Raw genomic sequence first — 27,956 nt, 5'->3', positions numbered from 1 at the left:
GATTTCGTTTGGCCAAGAGTCTTGCCAAGACTTTAATCTAGGCCTCTTGTTCTACATGAATTCTTGGGAATTACTCATGTTCCATAGGAAGAGTGCATTCCCAGGTGATGGTTTTTGGTTATGGTATGATCCTTTCACACCAAGGATTTCATTGTTTAAAACGTGTTTCTTTAAAAGAAGCCTTGATAACAAGAGTCGGGGAAGGAGGCAGCAGACTTTGAAGACTGTGGCCTTTGGTGTTCTGGAGTAAGGAGAGGGAAGGAGAAACATGTTTTCCACATCATCGCAAGTGTATGCCCTTTGCCCCTCTTCAGAATCCTTAGATTTGCCTCCCTCCCTCCACCCCGACAATTTTGCAATAATGTGCCTTATCAGTTGTGAGTTTACAGGCAAAGCAATTTCCCAAATAAGTGGATGTAAGTGTTCAGTGTGGTGCTTGTTTGAACATCTTGCTAACTTTCAGCTACCTTTGCCAGTGGGAGTTAGGATTGGCTGAAAATAGGACAGTCCAAAATGGTGTTTTAAGCTTTCCACTCTCAATGCTTCTTACCAAAATAATTTCTTGGAAGCCATATTTTCATCTTCATTTTCTCTCTCTGTTCCCTGTATAGTGGGGTCACTAGTAACAGGAGTAGCTACCGGATGGGCAGCAGGAAAGCATAGGGAAGAAGCAGAGTGCCGGTCTAGCTTTTACAGAATACTCAAGAAGAGGCTGTCACCAAATAAAATGATGATTGCCCCTTCCTTTCGTGGCTATGTCAAATACAAGAATCACAGAAACTAGCTTTCTCCATTACCTGCTTTTTGTGGCTGCAGGAAACCCAATCATGGAAAGTCTTCCTTTCCCTCAAGTTCTGACAAATGCTGAGATTATTAAGGCAGCTCTTAGGGCACAAACAGTACAGTTAGAAAAAGCCAGGACTAGAAAACAGTGAAGTACACTTTTTGTTTAATTCCATGCATTTGTTTGCTTTGATAGCCATTCTTGTTCCCATTGCCGTTCAATACAGAGAGGGAGCCGGCATCAGAAGACAACACTGGGAGCTGGGGACTGACAGTACAGGAGACCACAGGGGAGCCAGGTAAGGGGCTTCATTTGGAGACTTAACCACAAAAGAGAAATTCATTTGCTCCAAGTCGATAGGAGCTCAAATTACTGTAATAAAACATCAAAGAGGGTCTTCCTACTTCCAGAGTCTGGGAAGTGGTCACTCTGAAGGTGAAGAGCCACTGGGGTGATATGGGCAAGATGGGACATCTTCCTAATAGCTTGCACATGCTGGCTGGGGTTCCCTCGGCCTGCAGTCACTGGAGGACCCTGTCCACCTGGTCACTGGACAGCAGCCTGGGGCCGGGAGCCAGCAATCCCTGAGTGCTGTGAAGTGGCTCTGGAGAGCAGACCTGGGATGCTGCCGGGAGCTTCCTTACAGTGGCCTTGCCATCTGCTTAGGGCTCTGCTCTGTGAAGTCTTGCCATCGTGCCCTGGCCATGTGACAGTTAACAAAAGCCTTAACCCACCTCCTGTTTCTCAGAGCAGTGATTTCAGAGCTCCCCTCTTTAGCCACCTGTCCCTGAGAAATGCTCCAGGTTCCACAAGGGTCCTCTGCTTAGCCTAGTTCAGTCCAACTTGAATAGGCATTTGCAGTATCAGTTGTAACATGCAAACAAGCAGATTAATATGATTCTAATGTGCCAGTCTGTGAGGTTGGTAACACTAGTGGTGTGAGTATCCTAGGATATTTGTCCTATGAAATCAGCAAAGAAGAAACATTTTGCTGCCTGGAAAGGCACTAAATTCATACTGACAGTACAAGTCAAAGTCTCGAAAAGAATGTCACATTGTTTTGGTACATGAGTCTCACAGAGTCTAAGAAGCAAGTAACTGGGACTTACATTAATTTTCTGTTTATAAAAGGTGAGGGAGGAACATATTCATTCAACAGCATTAAGTGATGTGAACGAAGAGACATTTTGGAATGGGATCCATCAGTGATTGGCGTTCCTTCAATTGGAATTGTCCAAAAGGGCAGTGGGTAGAGGCAAGTGGCCTTTCCCCTTTCTGTGGTACCGCCCCTGACAGCCACAAGTGGGTCCATAAGAGAACACTAGCGCGAGCCTGTCGTTCTGCCATTGGGGCTAACTGAAGCTCAAATGGCAATTCCAATCAAGTGGCAATTGTTGCTCCAAGTGCTATGTTGAGAGGTTCTGAGGTTGTGTCTAGGCTCAGTAGGAAAGATAACGATGCTCAATACATAATGTTGGTCTTGGTCTTGGAGGTGGTAGATGGTGGTAGGTGGTAGATGGTGGTAAGTGGTAATATAATATTTTGGCTTCTGGCTCAGTGGGAAAACAAAACATAGCACATGCTACTGCAGAGCAGGGCAGGAATTCTAAGGATTATAAATACTATGTTCTGGAGAATTCAGTTCCAGGGAGTTCAAGTGGGACTGTTTTAAGAAAAGGAAAAAAAATTGAGACATTAAGGACATTGAAGAAAAAAAGAGTAAATCATTTGATCAAAAAGGATGCATTTATTCTTAAAGGATGCCAATGTTCCACAGTGGGAGAGGGCATTTAAAGTAGTCTGGAGGCTGGGTGTGGCAGCTCATGCTTGTAATCCCAGTACTTTGGGAGGCCAAAGCAGGAGGATCACTAGAGCCCAGAGTTCGATACCAGCCTGGGCAACACAGGGAGAGCCCCATCTCTAAAAAAAAAAAAAATTGTTGTGCATGGTGGCACACACCTGTGGTCCCAGCTGCTCAGGAGGCTGAGGTGGGAGGATCACTTGAGCCCAGGAGGTTGAGGCTGCAGTGAGCCATAATCATGCCACTGTACTCCAACCTGGTGACAGAGTGAGATCCTGTGCCCCCACCGCCCCCCAAAAAAAGTCTGGGTTGGTGCCAGGTAAATCCCAAACCCAAGCATGTCTATTACTTAGAAAAAGAGAGGGGAATAATTTAGCATGATGAAGCTCTACAGGAGATGTCCAGTACTTACTAAATCCTACTCAAAATGTCTTTAATTCTAGAAGGATAGATTTGTTTGATGCCAACATTTTAAAATACAGTATCTCAACTTCAAGTAGCTAGATGAAGATGCTAGTTTACAATAGAGCTAGCATCTTCGTCTTTCTCAGTCAGAGCTCCCCACTATCTTGCAAACAGGTCTAAACTTAAGTGGTAGTAAGGTCCATTATCATTTCAAAGTAGATGCAGGCTTCTCAGTCCCTCTGCAAAGCAATTTTAAAAGGAACTTATCCAGAGGATATGATCTTGAAATAGATGAAAATCAGAACCAAATGCTCATCTGCAACCCAAATTAAAACTCATCATCTTGCAGTCAGTCAAAAACAGATGCTAACAGAACATGGACATTCATCCCAAGATGGTGAAACTTTCCATCAACGAAGCAGCTTGAAATCACGGTCTTGTGAGGTTCCTGGAAGCACTGTTGTAACACACTTGTCAGGACTGAAGAATTAGCTCATAACTTCCCTGAGCTCTTGATTCAACACTCTTCAGATGACTGTGGAGTTGTTCTCAAAGAAACATACATCAATTCAAGATTTTCCCGGTTATCACAAGGCAGGCAGCGAAGGACCAGGCTGGGCTAGAATAGGTATTTCCCTTTTTAACCTCCACTAAGGACGTTATTCTTCTCTGAAACCTCTAGTCAATTCTACTCAAAAAAATGTGTTCAATATGGACTTTATTCACCTCTCGACTATACAGTGAATGACTGAGATTCAGCCACTACGTACTACCCTAACATACTCATAACAGTTAATCCAGATAAGGTGTGTGATGACAATAGTGTAACAGATAATCAAGATGAGAATTCAAAAAAACTCATCAAAATTATGAGGTATCAGGGGTAGGTTTTCTAGGAAGACCATCACTGAAAGATGTAAGATAGAAGCTGACCCTCATGTTTCTCTGTTGCCACTAAAGGTGGGCAAGAATTGGACAAAAGTGCCAGTGTTTTATGTTGGATAGAAAGAAGACATAGAGTTGTAGCATCTCTGTTCCAAGGAATAATGAACCAGAGAGATTTACAGTACAGTGAGATCTGAAGTCAGAGGATGGAAAATATAGCCTTTCAAGATTTTTTTTTCCAGTCGTTGGTCCTCTAAGTGACCAGGCCTCCTTCTTAAAGTTCTTTAGTCTTGTTCTAGGATGACATCACAGTTAGGCATTTTATGTCATGCCCTACATGTATATACAGTAGTCCTCCCTTATCTCTGGGGGATACATTCCAAGACCCCCAGTGGATGCCTAAAAACTGATAGTACCAAACCCTATATATACTATGTTTTTTTTATCTATACTTACATATCTATGATAAAATTTAATTTGCAAATTAGGCACAGCACTCTTGCCCTTTGGGGCTATTGTTAATTAAATAAGGGTACTTGAACACAAGCACTGCGATACAGTCATCTGATAACCAAGACAGTCGATCTGATCACCAAGGCTGCTACTAAGTGACTAATGGATGAGCAGCATGAATATGCTGGACAGAGGGAGGATCACATCCAGGGCAGCAAGGGGCGAGATCTTATCATGCTCCTCAGAATGCCGTGCAATTAAAACTTACGAATTGTTTATTTCTGGAATTTTCCATCAAATATTTTTGGACTGCCGTTGAACGTAACTGAAACCATGAAAAGTGAAGCCATGGGTAAGAGGGGACTACTGTATACCATTTTTTTTTTTTTAGTCTCCCTGTTACTCCCCACTAGGAGAATAAAGGTGGGAGAACAAAGGGGTCTGGCAGGAAGGAGACTGCAAACTATGTTGTCAATTCTTGAATCCATGAGCCCTGTGCGGAAACCCTCTAGGTCTGTTCCTCTCAGGACATTAAATCATTCTCTTTTTATTTCTAATATAGTCCCATGATTTTATTTCCTAAGAAACTTTAGAAAATTTACAGCTTTTGAACTATATGTCCATCCACTATTTGACATCCTGGGGGTCATCGGCCCACCCAGGAGCTTTCATGATCAAGTCAAAATCACAATGTATCCATTGGACTTCAGGGCAGAACATGCATCCTCAGATGATTGTTGTACACAGAAAATAGGGAACACAGCTAAGATCAATACCAGGGAGCTCCCAAATGGGAGTTCCATTTTCATTCCTTCATTAAAATCATAAAATCCATAATAATTCCTGGTTAGCAATAAACACAACCATTGTGCCACATCATAAATCACACCTTCTGATCGACAGAAAATGAGAATGATAATATTATAAAATAAAATAACAATGATAATAATGCCATAACTTAAGATCTTTCTTGTAGTCCAGCTACAGAATTTTTACAAAATGGAATAATTTAATGCAAACAATACTGTTCTTTGTATAAATTAAACATTTTCCTTCATCCTATCTAAGAGCTATAAATCACAGACACTACATTTTAAATCAATGGATCAACATAAAGTGTAAACAAATGGATCAAACAAGCAAAAGGAACTCTAAATTCCCTCCTGCCTTTCCTTTTTGGCTGATGCAATCAGTGAAACCCAGAGGAGCGGCAACATTTTCATGTGCATTGGAAATGGTTTAACAGCTGTCTGTGCAAGTATTTCCTAACGTCCAACATGATGTAATGTCAGAGAGTCCAGCGAATCTAGAGAGGTCGTTTGACAGTAATCTATCTTGGAGACAGGGACAGGTACTAGGTCAACACCTATTTGTACATAAAATTCTAAAAAAAACTTTCCTTAAGACCAAGGCACCATGAAGTACCTTGGAATGCTTTTCAGAGCCCATGAACCTGGAGACAGGCAGGACCTCATGCTTTTGGCAACGTAAAAATCTTTCCTATCCCTGCTCAGCATCCCTTGTTCTTTCCACAAATGTTCAAATCCAGTTATTTAAAACTGCATTGATTTGGAGTGAAGTAAAAGATATTTTACAAGTAGCATTGAACAAAAATGCTATTGTGCTGGCAGAGGAGTTGCCTTTTGCAAGCTGCTTGTTTTTGCCTTTATTCCGACAGTGGTAGCCAGTCATTAAGACTTCTAAGATAGGCCGGGCACAGTGGCTCATGCCTGTAATCCCAGCACTTTGGGAGGCCGAGGCAGGCGGATCACCTGAGGTCAGGAGTTTGAGACAAGTCTGGCCAACATGGTGAAACCCCGTCTCTACTAAAAATACAAAATTAGCCAGGCGTGGTTGCGGGCACCTGTAATCCCAGCTACTCGGGAGGCTGAGGCAGGAGAATCGCTTGAACCTGGGAGGTGGAGGTTGCAGTGAACCGAGATTGTGCCATTGCACTCTAGCCTGGGCAAAAAGAGCAAAACTCTGTCAAAAAAAAAAAAAACAGAAACAAAAACAAAAAACCAAACCAACAAACCAAAAAAAAAAAGAACTTCTAAGATAGAATGAGTTAGTGAATAAAAACAAAGGGATGGTTTGGGCTCAGACATTGTATAGACACACATACATCCTAGCTGCCTTCAAAGTCTGTTCTCCTGCTTGAATCAATATGACTCAAGTACACAAGCAACCTGGTTCCAGAGAGGCGTGATTCCATCTTCTCCATGTAGCTGAACTGAGTGATCCTGAGAATGGAGTTTTATAAATTCCACGTTTGTTTTCTTAACACCGTTGTAGATGTTCTTCCTCTCTTACCCTTTTCTCCTCCTCAGTACTGCCCCCCAACCTTTGTTCCTACAGGAAGTGGTCAGCAGGCAGAAAGGAAATGAGCTACAAGGAAATGGCACTTGAGTTTGAAAGATCAACACATTGGGTCAAGGTAGCACATTTGTCAAGGTAATGACAGTGACAGCACTAAAAAGGGACGTATTTGCCAAAAACAAGATTTGACACTATCTGTAAACCTCACTACCAACTGCTGCTTAAACATTTAAAAATGAAACCAGCTTCCACATACACAGGTTGGTTTGTTTGTCTGTTTTTCCCTCCTAGAGGAAGCACACGCCCTTGAAGACGTTGGGTGCAAGTATCTGGTCACCAGACTTTTCTAGGTCATTTCCGTAAGCCACCTGGACAAGCTGGTTGAAGTGAATATGGTCTGTTCACAGGTTGCCTGGAATTGCTTTTCCTTTGCTGTTCTTTGTGTTCTAAAATGCTCAGTGTCTTGCTCTGGCTCTTCTTTATCACTTATGGCCAAAAGACCTGGTCCCCTGTTCAAGCAGCAATAATACCTCCCGGCCCCACAAATTCCCAAGGATGTTGCTCCTAAATTCCACTTATTTCTTTTTTTCTGTTCTTTTCTTTTTCTTTATCTTTTTTTTTTTGCAAGAAATTATTGTCTCTCTATCTCATATATAGTTCACTCTTTACAGTACAAAGTGTTAAAATGTCAAACAAAAATAAATATCAATGTTACAGTAGCTAGAATATTCAATAAAATAGATCCCTGCCATTCTTGATTGAAATGTTCAGTGAGACTTAATTTCATTTGGATATTATTTTCCAGAGATTTGCGAAGTCTCATGTTCCTGTTATTGCAGCTCATTTCTAGGGGGTGGTAAAGATGGGGTAGTCTCTCTTCCCAGACAAAATGCTGGGAGAGAGTGGGACGAGTCTGGGGGTGGGGTGGATCTGAAATGCCAGTATAGTCACGAGATCTTCAGGATGTGTATTCCTTCATTACCAGGTAGCAGAGCTGTAGTGTTTATTGGTCCTAACTGTGGCATCAGAACACTCCCCATCTGAAGAGTCACAGTCCGATTCTTCAAACTGCATAGGGTTCTGCAAAGGCAAGACAAAATAAAACCTTAATTCATTTCTATAATCACTCAGTAAATATATGTCAAACACCTCCCACACAACAGGCACTGTGCTTGGTAGGGGGGCTACAAAGGTAAATGACACCAGGTCCTGTCGTGGGGCTTATGGAGAAAGAAAACACATGATGATGATGATTGCTACGACAATAACAGTGCCCACCACACAACCACTTATATAGAGTTTACTATGCCCCAGGCACTGTTGTAAGTACTTTATTTATTTATTTATTTAGAGATGGAGTCTCACTCTGTCGCCCAGGCTGGAGTGCAGTGGCACGATCTTGGCTCACTGCAACCTCCGCCTCCTGGATTCAAGCGATTCTCCTGCCTCGGCCTCCTGAGCGGCTGGGACTAAAGGCACATACCACCATGCCCGGATAATTTTTTGTATTTTTAGTAGAGATGGGGTTTCATTGTGTTAGCCAGGATGGTCTTGATCTCCTGACCTTGTGATCCATCTGCCTCGGCCTCCCAAAGTGCTGGGATTACAGGCATGAGCCACTGCGCCCGGCGGTAAGTACTTTATTAATACATCTGTTAATCCATTTAGTCCCCATGATAACCCTATGAGACAGATGCTATTATCATCCCCATTTTACAGAGAGGTTAAGTGGCTCGCCAGGGTCCCACAGTAAGTGGAATACTATGATTTGCATTCAGGCAGTCAGATTCCAGGCTATACACTTAAAACCACTATGCTAGCCTGCCTCTCCAAAGGCAGTCCTGAATATGAAATAAAGTGCTGTATGTCCTATGATGGCATCATCCAGGGAAGAGTCAGGGTATGGAGGGGGGAGGCTCAGACCTTTAAAATAATTTTTTTTTTTTTCAGAGACAGGGTCTCACTGTTGCTCAGGCTGGAGTGCAGTGGTGTGATCATAGCTCACTGCAGCCTCAAACTCCTGGGCTCAAGAGAACTTTCCACCTTAAGCCTCCTGAGTAGCTGGGACTGCAGGCATGTACCATCACACTCAGCTAATTAAAAAAATTTTTTTTGTAGAGGCAAGGTCTTGCTATGTTGCCCAGACTGATCTTGAACTCCTGACCCTAGAGCGATCCTCCTGCCTCAGCCTCCCAAAGTGCTGGGATTACAGGTATGAGCTACCACACCTGACCTGGGCTCAGACCTTTAACCATGTTGGGAGATAGGAGTGGGAGGAGGTGATGTTTGAGTTAAATCTTGACATGAAGGGTTCCTGAGCAGTTCAATGTGTGTGTGTCATTTGGGAGAAACCGCCCTCATTTCTGGGAGCTCTGTTGATCTCTGTACGTCTACTTACTTCTTGGAGGCCTGATATGGTTTGGCTCCGTGTCCCCACCCAAATCTCACGTTGAACTGCAATTCCCAGTGTTGGGGGAGGCACCTGGTGGGAGGTGACTAGATCATGGGAGTGGATTTCCCCCTTGCTATTCTCATGATAGTGAGTCAGTTCTCATGAGATCTGATGGTTTCAAAGTGGGTGGCACTTTCCCTTTGCTTTCTGTCTCTCCTACCACCATGTGAAGACATGCTTGCTTCCTCTTCACCTTCTGCCATGATTGTGTTTCCTGAGGTCTCCCAGCCATGCTTCCTGTACAGCTTGTGGAACTGTAAGTCAATTAAACCTCTTTTCTTCATAAATTACCCAGTCTCAGGTAGTTCTTTATAGCAGTGTGAAAACAGACTAATACAAGGCCACTGTTGTATCTTATTAAATGAAAATTGTAAAGGCTCTAGAGACTTGAACCCCAAAGAGCAAAAAAGGGAAGAGTGATGGGAGGAGAAGGGAGAAACCCCCACCTCATAGCCACGTTCCTCCACACACAGCTTGCCCAGAGACATCTGAGTCTTCACACGGCGTACGGCACACTCCTTGTCAGAGAGCCCATCTGAGTGTGAGGATATGTCAATGGGAATCTCTGGCGTCTGGGACAGCAGGTCGTCTAGCTTCTCCGCCAAGCGGTCTTCAAGTTTATCAGCTAACTCATCAGGACTGTTTGAGTGGTCACTGGTATTTCCCTCTTCTCCATCAGACACAGAGAAATTCTCAGAGCTAAAGGTTGAATATGACTGGCAGCTGCTGATACAGCGATGGGGCCTAGAACCAAGAAGAACCAGGAAAACTTAGAGGAACAACTACTTTCCTTTCCTTATCTGTCACTCATAGTAGTGGTAGAGATAATCTAGTTTTTTTCCTGCCATCGAGGAGGCCTAAGAAATCAAGATAGGTAGAAACTATTTAACTTTTAACATGAAAGCAATGGACTGATCCCCCATGAAATTCCATGTTGAGGCCCTAATACCAGTGTGACTGTATTCGGAGATAGGGCTTTCAGGAGGTAAATAAAGTTAAATGGAGCATAAGGGTGGGGTCCTAATCAAATAGGATTGGTGGCCTTATAAAAAGAGGAAAAGATTCTCTCCATTCCTGCCTCCTGCCCTTTTTCAACATGCATGTGCAGGGCAAAGACTATGTGAGGAAACAGAGAAGGTGGCTGTCTGCAAGCCAGGAAGAGAGCCCTCACCAGAAACTGAATCTGCTGACACCTTGATCTTGGACTTCCCCAGCTCCAGAACTTGAGAAATAAGTTCCTGTTTAAGCCATCCAATCTGTAGTATTTTGTTATGGCAGCCCAAGGTGACTAACACAAGAAGGAAATTTTAATTTCCCCTTTCATTTGGTTTATATATTTATGTGACTAAACACTACACTCCAAGCTGATGGCTATGACTGGTCTTTGAAAAAAATCAGCTTGTCTAATCACGTTATGTACATATATGCATAGTATGGCATGTCCAAATTGAAATTATGCCTCTTATTTAGAGAGTCATAGATTCTCACAGGTGAAAGAGACTTTGGAGAGTCTCTGGACTAACTCGTTTCCAAGATGAGAAAACTGGAGCCAGAGAAGGGAAGTGACTTGTTTAAGGCCACACCATGAGAAAAGGCAGAGCAGAGGCTTGGGCTGGGTCTACACACACTTTGATCAGTGTCCTTCTCTAACCTCCATCCCTCAACTCCCTGTCAATCCACCCCAGCTTCATTTCCCAGAGCCCAGTGTCCACTGGGCATGGTGGCCCTGGAGGCCCAAGTGCTTTCACTACCTCTGTTGACCAGCCTCCAACAGAAATGAGCTTGGAAGGAACATTCACTCTGCAGCTGTGGGTACTGCCCAGCTAGTTAGTAGCTCATTCCAGTTAACAACTGAGTTTGGCTCTGATGAGCCAACGCTTCTGGGGAGATAATTTGCAAAAGTTCCTCAGTTCCTTCCCATTGTTTATAAGCAGCTTAGTAAATAAGGATGATATTAGCTTACACTGGCTTAAAAAACATAAGAAAACAAATAATAAAGACTGCCTTTTTCTTATCTTTCTGTATTTCTTAGTATAAAGAGTTGTTTTTTTTTTTGAGACAGAGTCTCACTCTGTCGCCCAGGCTGGATTGCAGTGGTGCCATCTCAGCTCATTGCAACCTCTGCCTCCCGGGTTCAAGCAATTCTCCTGCCTCAGCCTTCTGAGTAGCTGGGACTACAGGCATGCACCACCATGCCTGGCTAATTTTTGTATTTTTAGTAGAGACGGGGTTTCGCCTTGTTGGCCATGCTGGTCTCGAACTCCTGATTCAGCCTCCCAAAGTGCTGGGATTAGAGGTGTGAGCCACAGCACCCAGCCTAGTACAAAGAGATTTTATGCCATATGACCTAGGCCTGGCTGATGCCCAGGCCAGGTGATGGGGTGAGTTGGTGGGAGGTCAGGGGGGCAGATCAGGGATATATAAGAAGAGGTCATAAAGAGTCCAGGAATAGCAGGGAATGAGAACAGATTTCAATTTTGTGTATAATGGGGGATCCAGAATATAATTTATCAAAGGGCCAGGAGTCCTTTGGTTTGTAGGGAATTCCTGTTTTGGGGCAGGCACACAAATCTTCCTGGGGAGACTTCTTAGAGCATTACTCTTCAAGAACAGAATGTCTATTAGCAGAAAAAGACCTCTTGGTAGGAAAACTATCTTCTCCTCTACCTTAGGGGCAGCTTTTATTCTAGAAGTAAGGGGAGATGGCCCTTATTGACTCCTAGCAGGAATATTATTATCACTATCTAAGCAAGAAGCTATTTCTAAGGCTGGGTTGAAGGTGGACTCAGCTTATCATATTTAACTTGAGGTATAAAATCTAAGGCATGGGGAATGCTATGGACTGAATTGCCTTCCTCCCAAATCCATCAGTTGAAGCTCTAAACTCCAATATAATTGTATCTAGATAGACTCTCTAGATAAGGTCTTTAGGAGGTAATTAATATTAAATGAGGTCATAAGAGTGGGCCCCTAATCCAATAAGACTGTGACCTTTTAAAAGAAGGAAGATCTCTCTCTGCCATGTGAGGAAACAGCAAGAAAGTGGCTGTCTACAAGCCAGTACGAGAGCCTTCATCAGGAACTGAGTCAGCTAGAACCTTGATCTTGAACTTCCCCAGCTCCAGAATTGTGAGAAATCAATTTCTGTTGTTTAAGCATCCAGAAGCCTGAGCAGACTAACACAGGGAGGCTCACTAGAAACCAACACAATTACCCATAAAACAGCATGGCCATCTGTCACAAACTGGCCACTGTATTCTCAGTTGTAACCTTGAATCTGTATTCATGCTCCTCATCATGAAGTTGCTGTAAAATGAATGCGGATGAACTAGGATCTGCTGTGCGTGAACAACTGCCAAAATGTGCCAACAGGAAAACATGAACACAGTGAGTTCAAAGTTCTCTATAAGGTGGCTGCCAGGGAATCACCTGTGGTTGAAGAGTAGGTGTGGCAAACTTAGGATTTTTTTCCCCATTCCACTAAAAGCAATCATGTGCATTTGTTGGTTTTACCTCTGTCTTCGTGGAAATTCAACTTCACTATCTACTTCCCCTTCTTCCTCTTCTGAGGAGTCATCTCCACTCTGAGGAGAACAAGGAGAAAAGAGTTTTATTTATTTTAGTGTCACTCTCTCTCACCCCATCCCCACTACCGGTAAAAAATGTAATTATCATCAAAAGGCATTCATTTAGTAGTAGCTTGCTGAATGTCATCTTTAAACATACATGTCCTCATTATTCATTTAGCAACTTTTCCAGGGTACCTATGATGGCAGGCCTGCATGAGATGCTGGAAGACGTGTAAAACTCAGTGAAATTTTCTTTGTCCTCAGAGAGATGATGGCTCCATTAAAGTGTCCAGAGGTGAGTGATGGAGAGGGAAGTTGGAGAGGTCTTGGATTTGGGGGCAGTCTCTTGTAATCATTGTCACTAGTGGTTCCAGGCTCTGTTATAGAAGTGATATTTGAAATCCTCAAAGCCCAACAATTACTTTTTCCCTTTTTATATACCAATTTTCACTAATATTATGCATTAGTTTATATATATACTAATTTATATACCCTTTTTCCACTAATATTATGTAGTTAGATAGACATTTTTGAGGGTCAGACTATATCCTGTTTGTACTTTATGCCTCACTCCATCAATACAATACTGCATACAAAATTGGTGTTATCCCTATAAATATATATAATTATTGTTTGTCAATTAAAAGAAAGTGCTTAATGCATTTTTATTGAGTCAGCATGTTGGCAGCAATAAGGGAGCTTTGGCTGGGACACCTGAGGCCCCGTGATTGCTGGGGCTCCGTGGTTGATCTGGAAGGCGGGGTAAGTGTCCTGACTGAGGTGATCTTCCTTTACAGAGAACTCATCTCAAACCAAGGGCATAGGAGCAGCCACACTTAAGATCAACTGTCCTTAATGACAGCATCATGATACACTGGATTACCCAGTCGCTTGTAAGGTGGGTAATTGGGTCCAAGGAACTGTACCAAATATTGAATAATTTACCTTTTTAAAAGTCAGTTCTAAAATACCATGACTCTTACTCATTTGTATTCTGATATGCTTTCTTTTTTAAATAGGAAGGACAGAGATGAAGTTATCCTGACTGCTGAGATGAGCAGTTTACCCTAGGAGGACCTGTGGGACTATGTTTTGGTAAAGAAAAGTTGAGCTCTCTGTGGGAGTGAGGTTCCAATGAGGCCAAATGTACAATGTGTGTGTTCTATGGCCTAAAGATCTGTAGATGGTGTCACAATGGCATGAGAAAGTTTCAAAGATACATGTTATTTGGGGGAGCCTGGGGGATGGGGTGACTGCTAAAGGGTGTGGGGTTTGTTTCTGGCATGATAAAAGTGTTGTAAATTTGGTTGTGGTGATAGTTACACAGCTCTGTGGATAAAAAACATTGAACTATACATTTTAAATGGGGGGACTGTATGGTATGCAAATTATATCTTAATAAAGAAGTTACCAAAAAATACAAGTTACTGGCCATCGGAGCTGGAGGAGCAGAGAATGGATTGGCCCAAATCAACTGCACCAGCTGAAACACAATTTTATTTATTTATTTATTTATTGAGACAGAGTCTTGCTCTGTTGCCCAGGCTGGAGTGCAGTGGTGCGATCTTGGCTCACTGCAACCTCTGGCTCCTGGGTTCAAGTGATTTCCTGCCTCAGCCTCCCGAGTACCTGGGATTACAGGAGTGCACCACCATGCCCAGCTAATTTTTGTATTTTTGGTAGAGATGGGGTTTCACCATATGGCCAGGCTGGTCTCGAACTCCTGACCTCAGGTGATCCACCCGCCTTGGCCTCCCAAAGTGCTGGGATTACAGGTGTGAGCCACCACGGCCAGCCCCTGAAACACAATTTAATCTCTGGGACTGCTTAGTCAGTACAGGAGCAGCAATGTAGGTGGAGGGGGAAATGCAGTTCCCAGACGACAGCCCTCAGCTTCAGCTTCTTTTCTACTCAATGCCTAGTTGACCAAACATACTCATTACATTTTATACCCTTTCATTCCTTCAGCTAAATTCCTGGTGAACAATGATGATGAGATGAAACCATACTTAGAATTGGGTGGGTGTCTACCATGTTGTAAACATTTTTCATACATAATCTTATTTTTTGACTCATAGCAAGAAGAGCTAATACTTTTGGAAAAGTGCTACGTTCCAAGCCCTGTTCCAAATGCTTTATATGTATTTATGCCTGTAGTCTTTATATCAACTGATGAGGCAGAGTCCAATATTAGGCCCATTTTATGGACAAGGAAACTGAGGTCCATAGAGGTACTAAATGGAAGAGCATGGCTTTTTTTTTTTTTTTTTTTTTTGAGATGAGGTCTCACACTGTCGCCCAGGCTGGAGTGCAGTGGCTGGATCTCGGCTCACTGCAGCCTCCCGTCCCAGGTTCAAGCAATTCTCTGCCTCTGCCTCTGCCTCCTGAGTAGCTGGGATTACAGGTGCCTGCCACCACGCCTGGCTAATTTTTGTATTTTTGGTAGAGATGGGGTTTCACCATGTTGGCCAGGCTGGTCTTGAACTCCTGACTTCATGATCCATCTGCCTCGGCCTCCCAAAGTGCTGGGATTACAGGCATGAGCCACTGCACCTGGCCAAGAGCCTGGCTTTAAATTAAGATCTGTCTGACTCCTAGGCTCGTGCTCTTAACTGCTATGGTAGTCTGCTTCCCAGCTGACAAATCCCAGGCAGCCAGTGGATAAGGAGGAGAGAAACAGGTTTCAATGACTAAGAACTACCTGGGTCATGATGCCTGTCAATTAAGGCAATGTTTTCCAAAGTAAATTGTGAAGAAAGCTAGTGCCACAGGGGATTAATAGATGTTAATTTTAAAAGGCTGTATGTTCAAATAGGTGAGGGAAATGCACGGTTAAACAAGTTTACTGCAAGATTTCTCAAAGCAGAGGACTGTTTATGTGCACTAGGAATCTGTATGAGGGGATGAGAGAATACTGTGCTTCTTAAACTTACCCTGTAACAGGCTCCTTACTTCCCCTAACATCCCTCAGGACTAGAGCCATAGCATAGTAGTTTCCAAACTATTTTGATTACATATCCCCACTATATAGTTTTTTTTTTTTTTGAGACAGAGTCTCGCTCTGCCACCCAGGCTGGAGTGCAGTGGCGCGATCTCGGCTAAATGCAACCTCCACCTCCCAGGTTCAAGCAATTCTCGTGCCTCAGTCTCCCGAGTAGCTTGGATTACAGGCGTGTGCTACCACACCTGGCTAATTTTTGTATTTTTTTGGTAGAGATGGGGTTTCACCATGTTGGCCAGGATGGTTTCGAACCCTTGACCTCAAGTGATCCTCCTGCCTTGGCCTCCCAAAGTGCTGGGATTATAGGCGTGAGCCACTGTGTCCAGCCCATATCCCCAATATATAGTTATCTATAAATAAATTGTTATACATACACTTGACTCAGCCCTCTGGTTCAGTAGTTCCTAAAGTGTATTCCATGGTTTATCACTTAAGCAGTGTGGAAAAAACGAATTTAAAGTAAAATAAATTTCTATTTATGTTTCTGTCATCTTGTCCTTTTACAAAATGTACACTTTTTACATATGCTCTCTAATGTGTATAACATGACAGGCTCTGGCATTCTTTGAAGGTAGTGACGCCGGCCACTCTCGTCATTACACTTTACCTTCTGCAGAGGCCTTGTTTTTCGAGGTAGCGCTGGAGGGGTGACGAGGTGAGAGGTGCCGAGGGATGACTCAGACCTACAGCCGCTGAATTCATTTTCTTCCATTTTCTCAGAACTCAGGGTGTTTTCCAAGAGAGGATTGTGTGCTGGTGACTTGGAAAGGTCAGGGCTTCTCTCCACTGGCTCAGCAGAGGGTATGTCTAAGGACCCATACTGTTCTGGCCTGCACTGAAGGCAGGGGTCATAAGGGTCAGCCTGGCAACAGCCCCAGGGACCAGCTTGGCCCTTGTCAGGCTCAGAACTTCTCCAGCAGTCTGCAGCCATGGCTGTGGAGATGAGGTCAGGGCTCGAGCCTGGCAGCTGTCTCTGAGCATGGTTGCTGAGTGGGCTCCGCAGGGCTGCTGCTGGGCCAAAGTACCTCAGGTTGTTGGTGCAGGTTGCAATGTCCTGTCCGTGCATATTGAGTCTGGGATGGTGACTCTGGGACGTGGCAGGAGGGGACTGCTGGTATTGCTGCTGCAGAGAATTATGGTGATGGAGAGAAGGGTATTGGGATTGAGCTTGGTGTAGGTAAGTGGGATGGGGTGAATTTTCCTGGGCTGGCTGGTTTTTCAAGATTGCGGCAAAGTCACTATGGCTGCCTCTGCTGTTCCCTCGGCGGTGGCGTGGTTTGCTTCGATATCGGCTCTTGCTGCTAGAGGTGGACATTTTGGGACTTCCGGACAAAGGGGATGCAGTGGGAGCCACTTCTGTGGTGGGGATCCCTTCCGATCTCAACAAGTCTGGCCTGGGAGGAAAGAACAGGTTTAGTCTGAAACACATGAAAACACATTCAAGTTTGGGAAAATGTATCCTAAGACTTAAAATACACAGAGCCTTTGAATCAGCAGTCACCAGGATTTATCCAATAGAGATAACGTATGAGGGTCTTCAAAATGTTCATGGAAAATGCATATTATGAAAAAACTATGCGGCCGGGCGCGGTGGCTTACACTTGTAATCCCAGCACTTTGGAAGGCCGAGGCGGGTGGATCACGAGGTCAGGAGATCGAGACCATCCTGGCTAACACACGGTGAAACCCCGTCTCTACTAAAAATACAAAAAATTAGCCGGGCGAGGTGGCGGGCGCCTGTAGTCCCAGCTACGAGGGAGGCTGAGGCAGGAGAATGGCGTGAACCCCAGGGGGCGGAGCCTGCAGTAAGCCGAGATTGCGCCACTGCACTCCAGCCTGGGTGAAAGAGCGAGACTCCGTCTCAAAAAAAAAAAAAAAAAATTAGCCGGGCGTGGTGGCAGGCGCCTGTAGTCCCAGCTACTCGGAGAGGCTGAGGCAGGAGAATGGCGTGAACCCGGGAGGCGGAGCTTGCAGTGAGCCGAGATTGCGCCACTGCACTCCAGCCTGGGCGACAGAGCAAGACTCCGTCTCAAAAAAAAAAGAAAAGAAAAGAAAAGAAAAGAAAAAACTATGCATGGATCTCAAAATTTTTCACATCGAAATAAACTCATACCAACTTATTGGTAACATCTCTAAGCATGATCTAGTTTGAGGCACTAAGAACAATCGCTTTGAAAAGAGCCCCTATCAGAGCAACATGAATTCTGCTACAATTAAAGAACAAACATCAAATTTGTGGTGAAGCTTAAGTGGAAGAATGGTGAAAACATCGACGCTTTATGAAAAGTTTATGGGGACAATGTCCCAAAGAAATCAGCAGTTTACAAATGGATAACTTCTTTAAGAAGGGATGGGCCGGGCGCAGTGGCTCATGCCTGTAATCCCAGCACTTTGGGAGGCCAAGGAGGGTGGATCACAAGGTCAAGAAATCAAGACCATCCTGGCCAACATGGTGAAACCCCGTCACTACTAAAAATACAAAAATTAGCCAGGCGTGGTGGTGCATGCCTGTAGTCCCAGCTACTCGGGAGGCTGAGGCAGGAGAATCGCTTCAACCTGGGAGGCGGAGGTTGCAGTGAGCCAAGATGGTGCCACTGCACTCCAGCCTGGGCAACAGAGCAAGACCCTGTCTCAAAAAAAAAAAAAAAAAAGAAGGGATGAGATGATGTTGAAGATGAAGCCCACAGGAGCAGACCAACCACATCAATTTGTGAGGAAAAAAATTCATCTTACTCATGCCCTAATTGAAGAGAACTGATGATTAACAGCAGAAACAATAGCCAACTCAATAGACATTTCATTTGGCTCAGCTTACACAATTCTGATAGAAAAATTAAAGTTGAACAAACTTTCCACTCAATGGGAACCAGAACTATTGCATTCAGATCAGCTGCATACAAGAGCAGAACTTTCAATAGAAATTTTAAACACTTGGGATCAAGATCTTCAAATATCTCTTTGAATAAATGAAATTGTAACAGGAGACGAAGCACAGCTCTACCAGTATGATCCTGAAGACAAAGCACAACTAAAGCAATGGCTACCAAGCGATGGAACTGGTCCAGTCAAAACAGACTGGTCAGGAGTAAAGGTCGGCCAGGCGCGGTGGCTCATGCCTATAATCCCAGCATTTTGGGAGGCCGAGGCGGGTGGATCACCTGAGGTCAGGAGTTCGAGACTAGCCTGGCTAACATAGTGAAACCCCATTTCCACTAAAAATATAAAAATTAGCCAGGCGTGGTGGTGGGCGCCTGTAATCCCAGCTACTTGGGAGGCTGAGGCAGGAGAATCACTTGAACCCAGGAGGCAGAGGTTGCAGTGAGCCGAGATCGTGCCACTGCACTCCAGCCTGGGTGACAAGAGTGAGACTCCATCTCAAAAAAAAAAAAAAAAAAGGAGTAAAGGTCGTCCAGGTACAGGTTCACACCTGTAATCCTAGCACTTTGGGGGCCAAGATAGGAGAATTGCTTGAGGCCAGGAGTTTGAGATCAGTCTGAGCAACATAGCAAGACCCTGTCTCTACCAAAAAAAAAAAAAAAAAAAAAAAGCAAAGGTCATGGCAACAGTTTTTTTGGGATGCTTAAAGCATTTTGCTTGTTGACTTTCTGGAGGGCCAAAGAATGACAGTATCTGCCTATTATAAGAGTGTTTTAGAAAGTTAGCCAAAACATAATGAGAAAAAAATCCAGGAAACCTTCACCAGAAAGTCCTTCTCCACCATGACAATGCTCCTGCTCATTCATCTCATCAAACAAGGGCAATTTTTCAAGAGTTTCTATGGGAGGTCATTAAGCATCCACCTTACAGTCCCGATTTGGCTCCTTCTCATTGCTTTTTGTTTCCTAATCTGAAAATACCTTTAAAGGGCATCCGTTTTTCTTCAGTTAATAATCTAAAAAAGACTGTATTGACATGGATACATTCCCAGGACCCTCAGTTCTTTAGGGATGAATTAAATGGCTGATATCATCACTTACAAAACTATCTTAACCTTGATGGAGCTTATGTTGAGAAGTAAAGTTTATATTTTTGTTATCTTTTATAATTACATTTTCCATGAACTTTTTGAAGTCCCCCCATATGTGCATCAAAATACATGTTTGATGATGTTATGTTACAGTATTATTTGAAATAGCAAAAAGCTGGAAACAACCTACATGTCCACTTATAGAGGATTTCTGTTATTCCGTCTATATTATATCGTACACCTCACCCTAGCAAGCAAGGAGTCTTGTTTATAGTGAGTACTCAGAGAAGCTTGAAGGAAGGAAAAGGAAGGGAGGAGTCAGAGAAGGAGGAAAGAGAGCTCAGCAGGAGGTTGAGTAGAAGCAGGAAGAGAAGGGCTAGTGCTGAGTGACACTGGCATTTCACTTTGATCCTAAAGGGAGGGAGTTCTTTCACAGTACTGTTTTCAAGTGTCCACTGGGCCAGTCGTGAAGATTATGTGCAAAAGAAAATCAGAGGCCTGAAGGTAAACTTGCCCACACTGACTCCAAGGCCTGCAGGTGAACAACAAATGGTTTCTGAACTGATGAACTGATTCAGGGCAGAGCCTCTAGGATTACCAGGAAGAACCACTGCTTTCTTCCTACCAGCAAGTAGCTTTACCCTTCTTTGGACCAGAAAGACACAAGTCAGCATGAAATTCTACAGGCGATGGGCCCAGACTTTTTTGTTTTTAACAACAGAATCCTCTCGAATTATTATGAGAAACGCAGTGTATAAAACAGGTATAGTGGAACCGGTTGAAGTGGAGAGCAGCAGCCCTTCTCTGCAGGGCTCCCAGGCTCCCCCTCCTTGTCCTTCCTACCCCTGCAATAGCCTCTGAGAAGCCTCTGTACAAGCCCGTGGGTGTTCCAGGCTTTGCTTGGAAACCACAGGTACAGTCCTGTCTTCACCATATGTGACAAAGAGCTCACAGCCCAGCCAAAGTGGTTCATGCTCTCATAGCTCCAGAAAAAAAGTCTCTCCTAATTTTCAATCTGGTTTATTGAAGGTCAGAGTTCAAACTTGAAGGCACATACAAATCACCTGGGGAGCTTGTTAAAAATGAAGACTTTGATTTAGTAGGGCTGGGGTGGGGCCTAAGAGCCTGCAAGTATAACAAGCTCTCAGATGATGCTAAAGTGAGGCCACACATTGAATAGCCAGAGCTCATAAGTAGGCAGCAGGCAGCAGGAGATGGGTTTTTCTTCTTTTACAGGAAAAGTACAGTTAAGGACTTGTCTTAGCATGGAAGTTCCAGGTATTAAGGGTTTATGATAAGGTGGGTAGGGTATTGTCTGCTATTGGCAGCTTCCTGTCCCAGATTCAAAATTCTATGGTCAGCTGGCCAACTTGTACTGCAGAAAGCACTCGGTTCCTACTATTACAATACCCATTTTATGGAGAAGTGCACTGAGGTTATGCTGGCTTGTATCTATCACAAAGCTAGCAAATGGCAGAACTCATAACTTGAACCCAAGTCTTTTGATCCCATGGCATAGTTCTTCCCCATTTCAAGCCTCTCTTTATTACAGGGTATTTAGACTATCTTTTTGGACTGTACTCACTTACGACAGGCTGGAAATGTCCATGATTGAACTTGACACACTTCTTTTTAGTCTCTAACTAAACATAAACTGAAACCTGGGCTTAAGGATGGTTGAATGGTTTCTCCTCTCTAATTTCCGTCAAGGTCTCCAGACTTCTCACTAGGTAATCATTGGACTGTCCAAATCATCTGAAACTGAAGTCCTTCAAGAGACAATCAGCTGACAGTACAGCTCTTTGCAGGTTGCCTTCCTCGTGTTCAGCTAGCTCATTGACTAAGCATCTACTTGTGGTGTCAAACTCTTTCAAACATTTTTCACAGCCAAAATAAAAGCAAACATGAGCCCATATTTTAAAAAGTTAAATAGTTCTATTCTCTTCCCCAGTGCTCTTGGTTTTAACTGTAGGCAGAAGGCAGGGAGCAGCCATTGGGCAGACTCTGTCCCTAATTAGTACAACAAAAGAAAACGGGTGTTGGGATTTCCCCCAACCCCAAGGATTGTGTCAGGTGGAATCTGAAAAAAATTTCTCAGAACTTGACCATTAGATGGTTGGGGCAGTAGATAAAAGCAAAATTGGAATTAGTCCGTGTAGTTACTTATTAGAAGTTAGGTACCTACTAGTCCAGCTATGGTAGAATGACTGCCATTCCGATGGCGTCATAATACATTCTTGGTTTGTGTTCTCTCGTGACCCCTATTCTTACTGCATTTAGCTCACATCTCTCTATTGGGTCTACACCCTAGGTTTAGGGACATTCCTTCCCTTTACATTAACTTAGCTAGGAGAGAGCCAGCCCTCTGTTATTTGGGAGGAATGAGTCTCTACAGAGTTTGGTAAGGAAAAATGGGAGGTAGAGAATTCCAAGGTTAAACTAATATAAGGCAAATATGTAGTAAAAAGGGGAAAGTGGCAATCTTTTTTTAAACTATCCCAAAATACATTTTTTGAGCACCTATGATTTGATAGATGATTTCACATGTTATACATGTTATCTTATTTAAACTTCACAGAACTCCCATGCTAGGGTACAATGAGGGGAACCATATGGTTAGATATAGGTAATTATCGAAGCCGCTGCTTTTGTTTCCATGGTGAGTGATATGGTTTGAGTCTACGTCCCCACCCAAATCTCATGTCGGATTGTAATCCCTGCTGTTGGAGGTGGGGCCTGGTGGGGGGGGGCGGTGATTGGATCATGGGGGCAGTTTCTCATGAATGGTTTAGCATCGTCCCCTCGGTGCTGTTCTCATGATAGTGAGTGAGTGAGTTCTCATGAGATTTGGTTATTTAAAGGAATGTAGCACCTCCTCCTTTGCTCTCTCTTCCTCCTATTCCAGCCATGTGAAGTGCTGGCTCCCCCTTCATCTTTCGTCATGATTATAAGTTTCCTGAGGCCTCCCCAGAAGCTGAGCAGAAGCTGTCATGCTTCCTGTGTAGCCTGCAGAACCATGAGCCAATTAAACCTTTTTTCTTTATAAATTACCCAGTCTCAGGTATTTCTTTCTTTTTTTTTGAGACAGAGTCATGCTCTGTCACTAGCCTGGGGTACAGTGGCGTGATCTCAACTCACTGCAACATTCAACTCCCTGGTTCAAGCGATTCTCCTGCCTCAGCCTCCGGAGTGCTGGGATTACAGGCAGGCACCACCACACCCAGCTAATTTTTGTATTTTTAGTACAGACAGGGTTTCACCATGTTGTTCAGGATAGTCTGGATCTCTTGACCTCGTGACCTGCCTGCCTCAGCCTCCCAAAGTGCTGGGATTACAGGCGTGAGCCACCGCGCCCGGTCAAGTATTTATGACAATGCAAGAAGGGACTAATACAGTGAGTTTGCAGGTACTTTCCACATTATTAAAAAGAATGAACTACATGTGTGAATAAAAGTAGGCCATGTGTGGTCAATTGTGTTGTAAAGCAAGAATTATGACTAATCCAATTCTGTGTCCTAGAGGTCAGAAAAATAAAAAGAAATCTCATGTGCTGTAATTATACCATTTTATCCATGAGGACACTGGGGTTGACAGAGGTCAAGTCACACAGCTTATAAGGCAGGTCCAGGATTTGCATCCAGGTCTGTCTGGCCCCCAGTTTATTTTTCTTTCCATGCTAAGACAATAAATATTTATGCCACAGATGTAAAAGCTAGATTCCTAAAGTCTGTGATACTCTCTCACCTTCCTACTCTGTTTTACCTAGAGATGAGTATCTCTACACTCATCTGCTGAGCTACAGAAGAGGCCACATCCGCCATCCTGTGAGAATGGATTTGTAGGTGGCTCTTTCCCCATTTATCTGAATACTGCGTTTGTACAGGTGTCTCACCGTTTGGTCTGCATCCCAGATTTGTGAGGCACTCCTTTCCTTTTCATAAGTTTCTCCATGGCATTGGGGTGGATGATTGGACGAACAGGGTGTCGTTTGTAGGTCCCAGGATACTTCTTTTCCACTGCTTGCTCACGCCTGCAGAATAAAGGCAAAAGCCACACCTCAGTCATTGCAGACAGAAAGGATAGGCAGAATATTTTCACTGGCTAATTCTACCCACAGATTCCGGCCACATTTAGCTATTTGCATAACAAGGCTGCTATTCGGGTTTAAAAAACAAACAAACAGCCCGGCTCGGTGGCTCACGCATGTAATCCCAGCACTTTGGGAGGCCGAGGTGGGTGGATCACCTGAGGTTGGGAGTTCGAGACCAGCCTCGCCAACATAGTGAAACCCCATTTCTACTAAAAATACAAAAATTAGCCAGGCGTGGTGGCGTGCACCTGTAGTCCCAGCTACTCAGGAGGCTGAGGCAGGAGAATCATTTGAATCCGGGAGGCGGAGGTTGCAGTGAGCTGAGATTGTGTCACTGCACTCCAGCCTGGGTGACAGCGCAAGACTCCATCTCAAAAACAAAACAAAACAAAAGCAAATACTAAATTCAAATTAATCTGACTTCATTCTGCTCTTCAGCTCATGGACTGAGACACTAACAATCACTTTCATTTCCCCAACATAATACAATGGCAGAAGTCCTGCTTGTTTTCAGTAGCTGCTTATCTGGTCAGGATTCCCAGGGTTTTCTTGCCACCATCAGGAGTACCTTACACCACTTTCGGCAGCCAACACATTTCCCCAGAGGGTAATCGGCTCCCCGCTCTTCCCACTGTGCTCTTCTTGAAATGCAGACCCCTTCCCTATGCAGCAAATGACTGCCAAGCACATGTTCCCCTATAACTTGCTCTGTGGCAACTCCACTTATTTGTATACCTCGCCAGGGGCAGGGACCTGTGCATAGCACATCCCGGAAGGAATGCTGGGTGAATGAATAAAATATCTGCCAGTTCTCAGTAGCAGCAACATGGAGGGGTAGTACGTTTCTGCTGATTGACAGACTCAAATCAGCAAGAACAGACACGGGTCTGGATACATACTTAATGAGCTCCTTCTCCCGCACTTCTAGCTGCAGCATGATGGCACTCAATTCCATGTATAAATTATTTGCCCGCTCAAGCTTCCGCTCATAATGTTCACGAATATCCAGTGCATGCCTATCAAAGAAAACACAGGGTCAGCCAGGCCAACCAAGTTCGGGAGAAAAAAGTCCACTTGATGAAATAAGAAACAGGATGATTGATCACAAAAGCATTTGCCCAAGGGCCCTGTTAGTTTAAGCCTCCCTTGTCCAGTGCAGTAACTCAGACAAAATGGAATGGGAGGTGGGAAATCTAAGCTCTCCACTTAGTTTATCCTAAAGAGCCCATCAGCCATACAGAGTAGCCAAGAGGGCCACAGATAAAAATCTGTCTATAATTCGTCACTATCTTAATAAGAATACAGTAGAATAGACTCATATGTTAATGGAAATATGCAGTTAAAGGCAACACCATGATCACTCATTTACACTTAGCCATGGCCCAGACCCTGTGTGATATAGTGGTTGGTATGGCCTGAATGTTTGTGTCCCCCCAGATTTATATGTTGAAACCTAACACCCAAGATGATAATGTTAAGAGGTGGGGTCGGCCAGATGCAGTGGCTCACGCCTGTAATCCCAGCACTTTGGGAGGCTGAGGCGGGTGGATCATGAGGTCAGGAGTTCAAGACCAGCCTGTGCAATATGGTGAAACCCTGTCTCTACTAAAAATACAAAAATTAGCCCGGCATGGTGGCACACACCTGCAACAGCTACTCAGGAGGCTGAGGCAGAAGAATCGCTTAAACCCGGGAGGTGGAGGTTGCAGTGAGCTGAGATGGTGCCACTGCACTCCAGCATGAGCGACAGAGAGAGACATCTCAAAATAAATAAATAAATAGGTGGGGTCTTTAGGAGGTGATTAGGTCATAAGAGCTCTGCCCTTGTCAATGAGATGAGTCCCCTTATAAAAAAGACTTGAGGGAGCCCTTTTGCCCTTCTGAGGTGTGAGGACACGTAGACGGTGCCATCTATGAAGAACGGGCCCTCACCATACACTGCATTTGCTGGCACCTTGATTATGGACTTCTCAGCTCCAGAACTGTGACCAGTACATTTCTGTTGTTTATATATTATCCAGTCTAAAGTTTGTTATAGCATTCAGAACTGACTCAGATGTGATTGTATTAGTCTGTTCTCACACTGCTATGAAGAAATACCGGAGACTGGGTAATGTATAGAGGAAAGAGGTTTAATTGACTTACAGTTCTGCATGGCTGGGGAGGCCTCAGGAAATTTACAATCACGGCAGAAGGCAAAGGAGAAGCAGGCACCTTCTTCACAGGGCGGCAGGATGGATTGAGTGCAAGCAGGGGAAATGCCGGACATTTATAAAACCATCAGATCTCCTGAGAACTCACACATTATCACAAAAACAGCACGGGGGAAACCGCCCCCAAGGTCCAGTTACCTCCACCTGGTTCTGTCCTTGACACATGGGGATTATGGGAGTTACAATATGAGGTGAGATTTGGGTGGAGACACAGAGCCAAACCATATCCGTGATTATTCATGAACATGTCTTATCTCTCTCTTTTTTTGAGACAGAATCTCACTCTGTCACTCTGGCTGGAGGGCAGTGGCACAATCTGGGCTCACTGCAGCCTCCATCTCCTGGGTTCAAGTGATTCTCATGCCTCTGTCTCCTGCATAGCTGGGATCACAGGCATCGTGCGCCACCACACCCAGCTAATTTTTTGTATTTTTAGTACAGATGGGGTTTTGCCACGCTGGGCAGGCTGGTCTCAAACTCCTGGGCTCAAGTGATCTGCCTGCCTTGGCCTCCCAAAGTGCTGGGATTACAGGTGTGAGCCACTGCACCTGGCCTTATATCTCTTAATAGATTATAAGCATCTTGAAGCCAGGGACTAAATCATACATGTCTGGAATTCCATGGCACCTAGGACACTGGCTGAATATTAAATAGCATTGTTTCAAGAATCTTTGTTGCAGAGACATAATAAAAGAAGATAATGGAGTTGGAAAGAAAGGATAGGAAGAGATACAAAGGAAGGCTAACTTTTGGGGCAACTTTTAAAGAGCATAACAATAAAAAGCAGAGGTGAAATGTGTGTGGAAAGTGAAATGGTGGTTATGATAAGGGTGCCTGTTAACATCTGAAGACCCGGGGATGAAGGGAGGTGGGGAAGGAGGGATTAGCTGACCTGAGCTCTTCTCTGCGCCTTCGAATCAGTTCTTCATCTAACCGGTGTATACAAGTTCCTTCACTTTTGATCTTCTCAAAATGTTTTTTCACTTCTTCTCTCCATTCAGCCTGGGTAAGGACAAATTAGATTTTGATAAATTCCTGGAGTTTCTTTTTTTTTTTGAGATGGAGTCTCGCTGTGTCCCCCAGGCTGGAGTGCAGTGGCACGATCTCGGCTCACTGCAAGCTCCACCTCCCGGGTTCATGCCATTCTCCTGCCTCAGCCTCCCGAGTAGCTGGGACTACAGGCGCCCGCCAACACGCCCGGCTAATTTTTTTGTATTTTTAGTAGAGACAGGGTTTCACCGTGTTAGCCAGGATGGTCTCGAACTCCTGACCTCGTGATCCGCCCGCCTCGGCCTCCCAAAGTGCTGGGATTACAGGCTTGAGCCACCGCGCCTGGCCTAATTCCTGGAGTTTCTATCCCTGATATATTCATAAAGTCACGTACAAGATTTTTTTTCCCTGCATGCTTCTACTGAAGAGCCTTTTTCAGAAAAGATGTTCAATAAATATGATTTGATTGACAGCAAAATATCTCCTGCTACTATATCTCCATGCCCCAGCCCATTTCTATATTTCTACTCCAATATATGATGCTGTCTTTTTCTGAGTTTTCCTCCAGCACTGACTATGAGGAACATCACAGCTGGCATGCTGGCCATCACTTTTGGAATAAAAGAGTTCACTTTAAGGCAAGATGGTGGCTGAGATAGCCTGGCCAGAAAAAAATAGCTCTGATAACCACATGGAAATGTATGTGTGTGTGTGAGATTACGAACATCTTTTTGGCCCCAGAATTCCTCCTAGGCTTTGTTTGGGAAAGTATCTTAAGAAAATATCTAGAGTAGAAGACCCTACAGGCATGAATAGCAGGAAATTAGAATAGAAATATAAGAAACTATATGGGAATTTGGAGTTGAGGGAAAGAACAGAAAGGAGAGAAGGAGGAGGAGGAAAGAGAATGGCCAAGCAATTTAGTCATTTGACAAAATTTTTCGAACAGAGATGGATGTCTAATACATGGTTTAAGTTGTTCAAAACGTAAACTTCTTTAAATTTTCTAAACCTTCAGTGAGGTCTC

General features: G+C 44.0%; 1 protein-coding gene and 1 long non-coding RNA gene across 13 annotated transcripts in view; one reads left to right on the top strand and one right to left on the bottom strand.

Annotated features, from left to right (window-relative positions):
- Positions 1–3: 3 nt before the first annotated feature.
- LOC134733168 (uncharacterized) lies at positions 4–16,148 on the top strand. 4 transcript variants are annotated; one of them, XR_010116686.1, is made up of 8 exons: positions 956–1,082; positions 8,766–8,859; positions 9,272–9,355; positions 9,573–10,084; positions 10,208–10,383; positions 12,859–12,963; positions 13,466–13,566; positions 13,688–16,148. It is a non-coding gene; the product is annotated as an uncharacterized lncRNA (long non-coding RNA). The 4 variants fall into 4 exon arrangements; XR_010116689.1 differs by adding an exon at positions 4–104 and having other exon boundaries at positions 1,011–1,082; positions 9,573–12,963; XR_010116688.1 differs by adding an exon at positions 4–416 and having other exon boundaries at positions 1,011–1,082; positions 9,573–12,963.
- Positions 933–27,956, bottom strand: part of MAP3K13 (mitogen-activated protein kinase kinase kinase 13) — a 206,514-nt gene continuing 179,490 nt past the window's right edge. For all 9 annotated transcript variants that reach the window (XM_063621924.1, XM_063621920.1, XM_063621923.1 and 6 more), the window contains 7 exons: positions 26,832–26,941; positions 24,626–24,742; positions 23,529–23,666; positions 16,277–17,063; positions 12,613–12,683; positions 9,546–9,843; positions 933–7,727 (listed from right to left, as the gene is read on the bottom strand). In XM_063621924.1, coding sequence (XP_063477994.1) covers positions 7,626–7,727; positions 9,546–9,843; positions 12,613–12,683; positions 16,277–17,063; positions 23,529–23,666; positions 24,626–24,742; positions 26,832–26,941 — 1,623 coding nt within the window. In that variant the 3' untranslated portion in view covers positions 933–7,625. The remainder of the gene's footprint in view (positions 7,728–9,545; positions 9,844–12,612; positions 12,684–16,276; positions 17,064–23,528; positions 23,667–24,625; positions 24,743–26,831; positions 26,942–27,956) is intronic.

The sequence above is a fragment of the Symphalangus syndactylus genome, chromosome 17 (assembly GCF_028878055.3).
Source record: "Symphalangus syndactylus isolate Jambi chromosome 17, NHGRI_mSymSyn1-v2.1_pri, whole genome shotgun sequence".
Lineage (NCBI taxonomy): Eukaryota > Metazoa > Chordata > Mammalia > Primates > Hylobatidae > Symphalangus > Symphalangus syndactylus.
The sequence above is the reverse complement of the archived record's forward strand: the minus strand, read 5'-3'. Positions and strand labels throughout refer to the sequence as shown.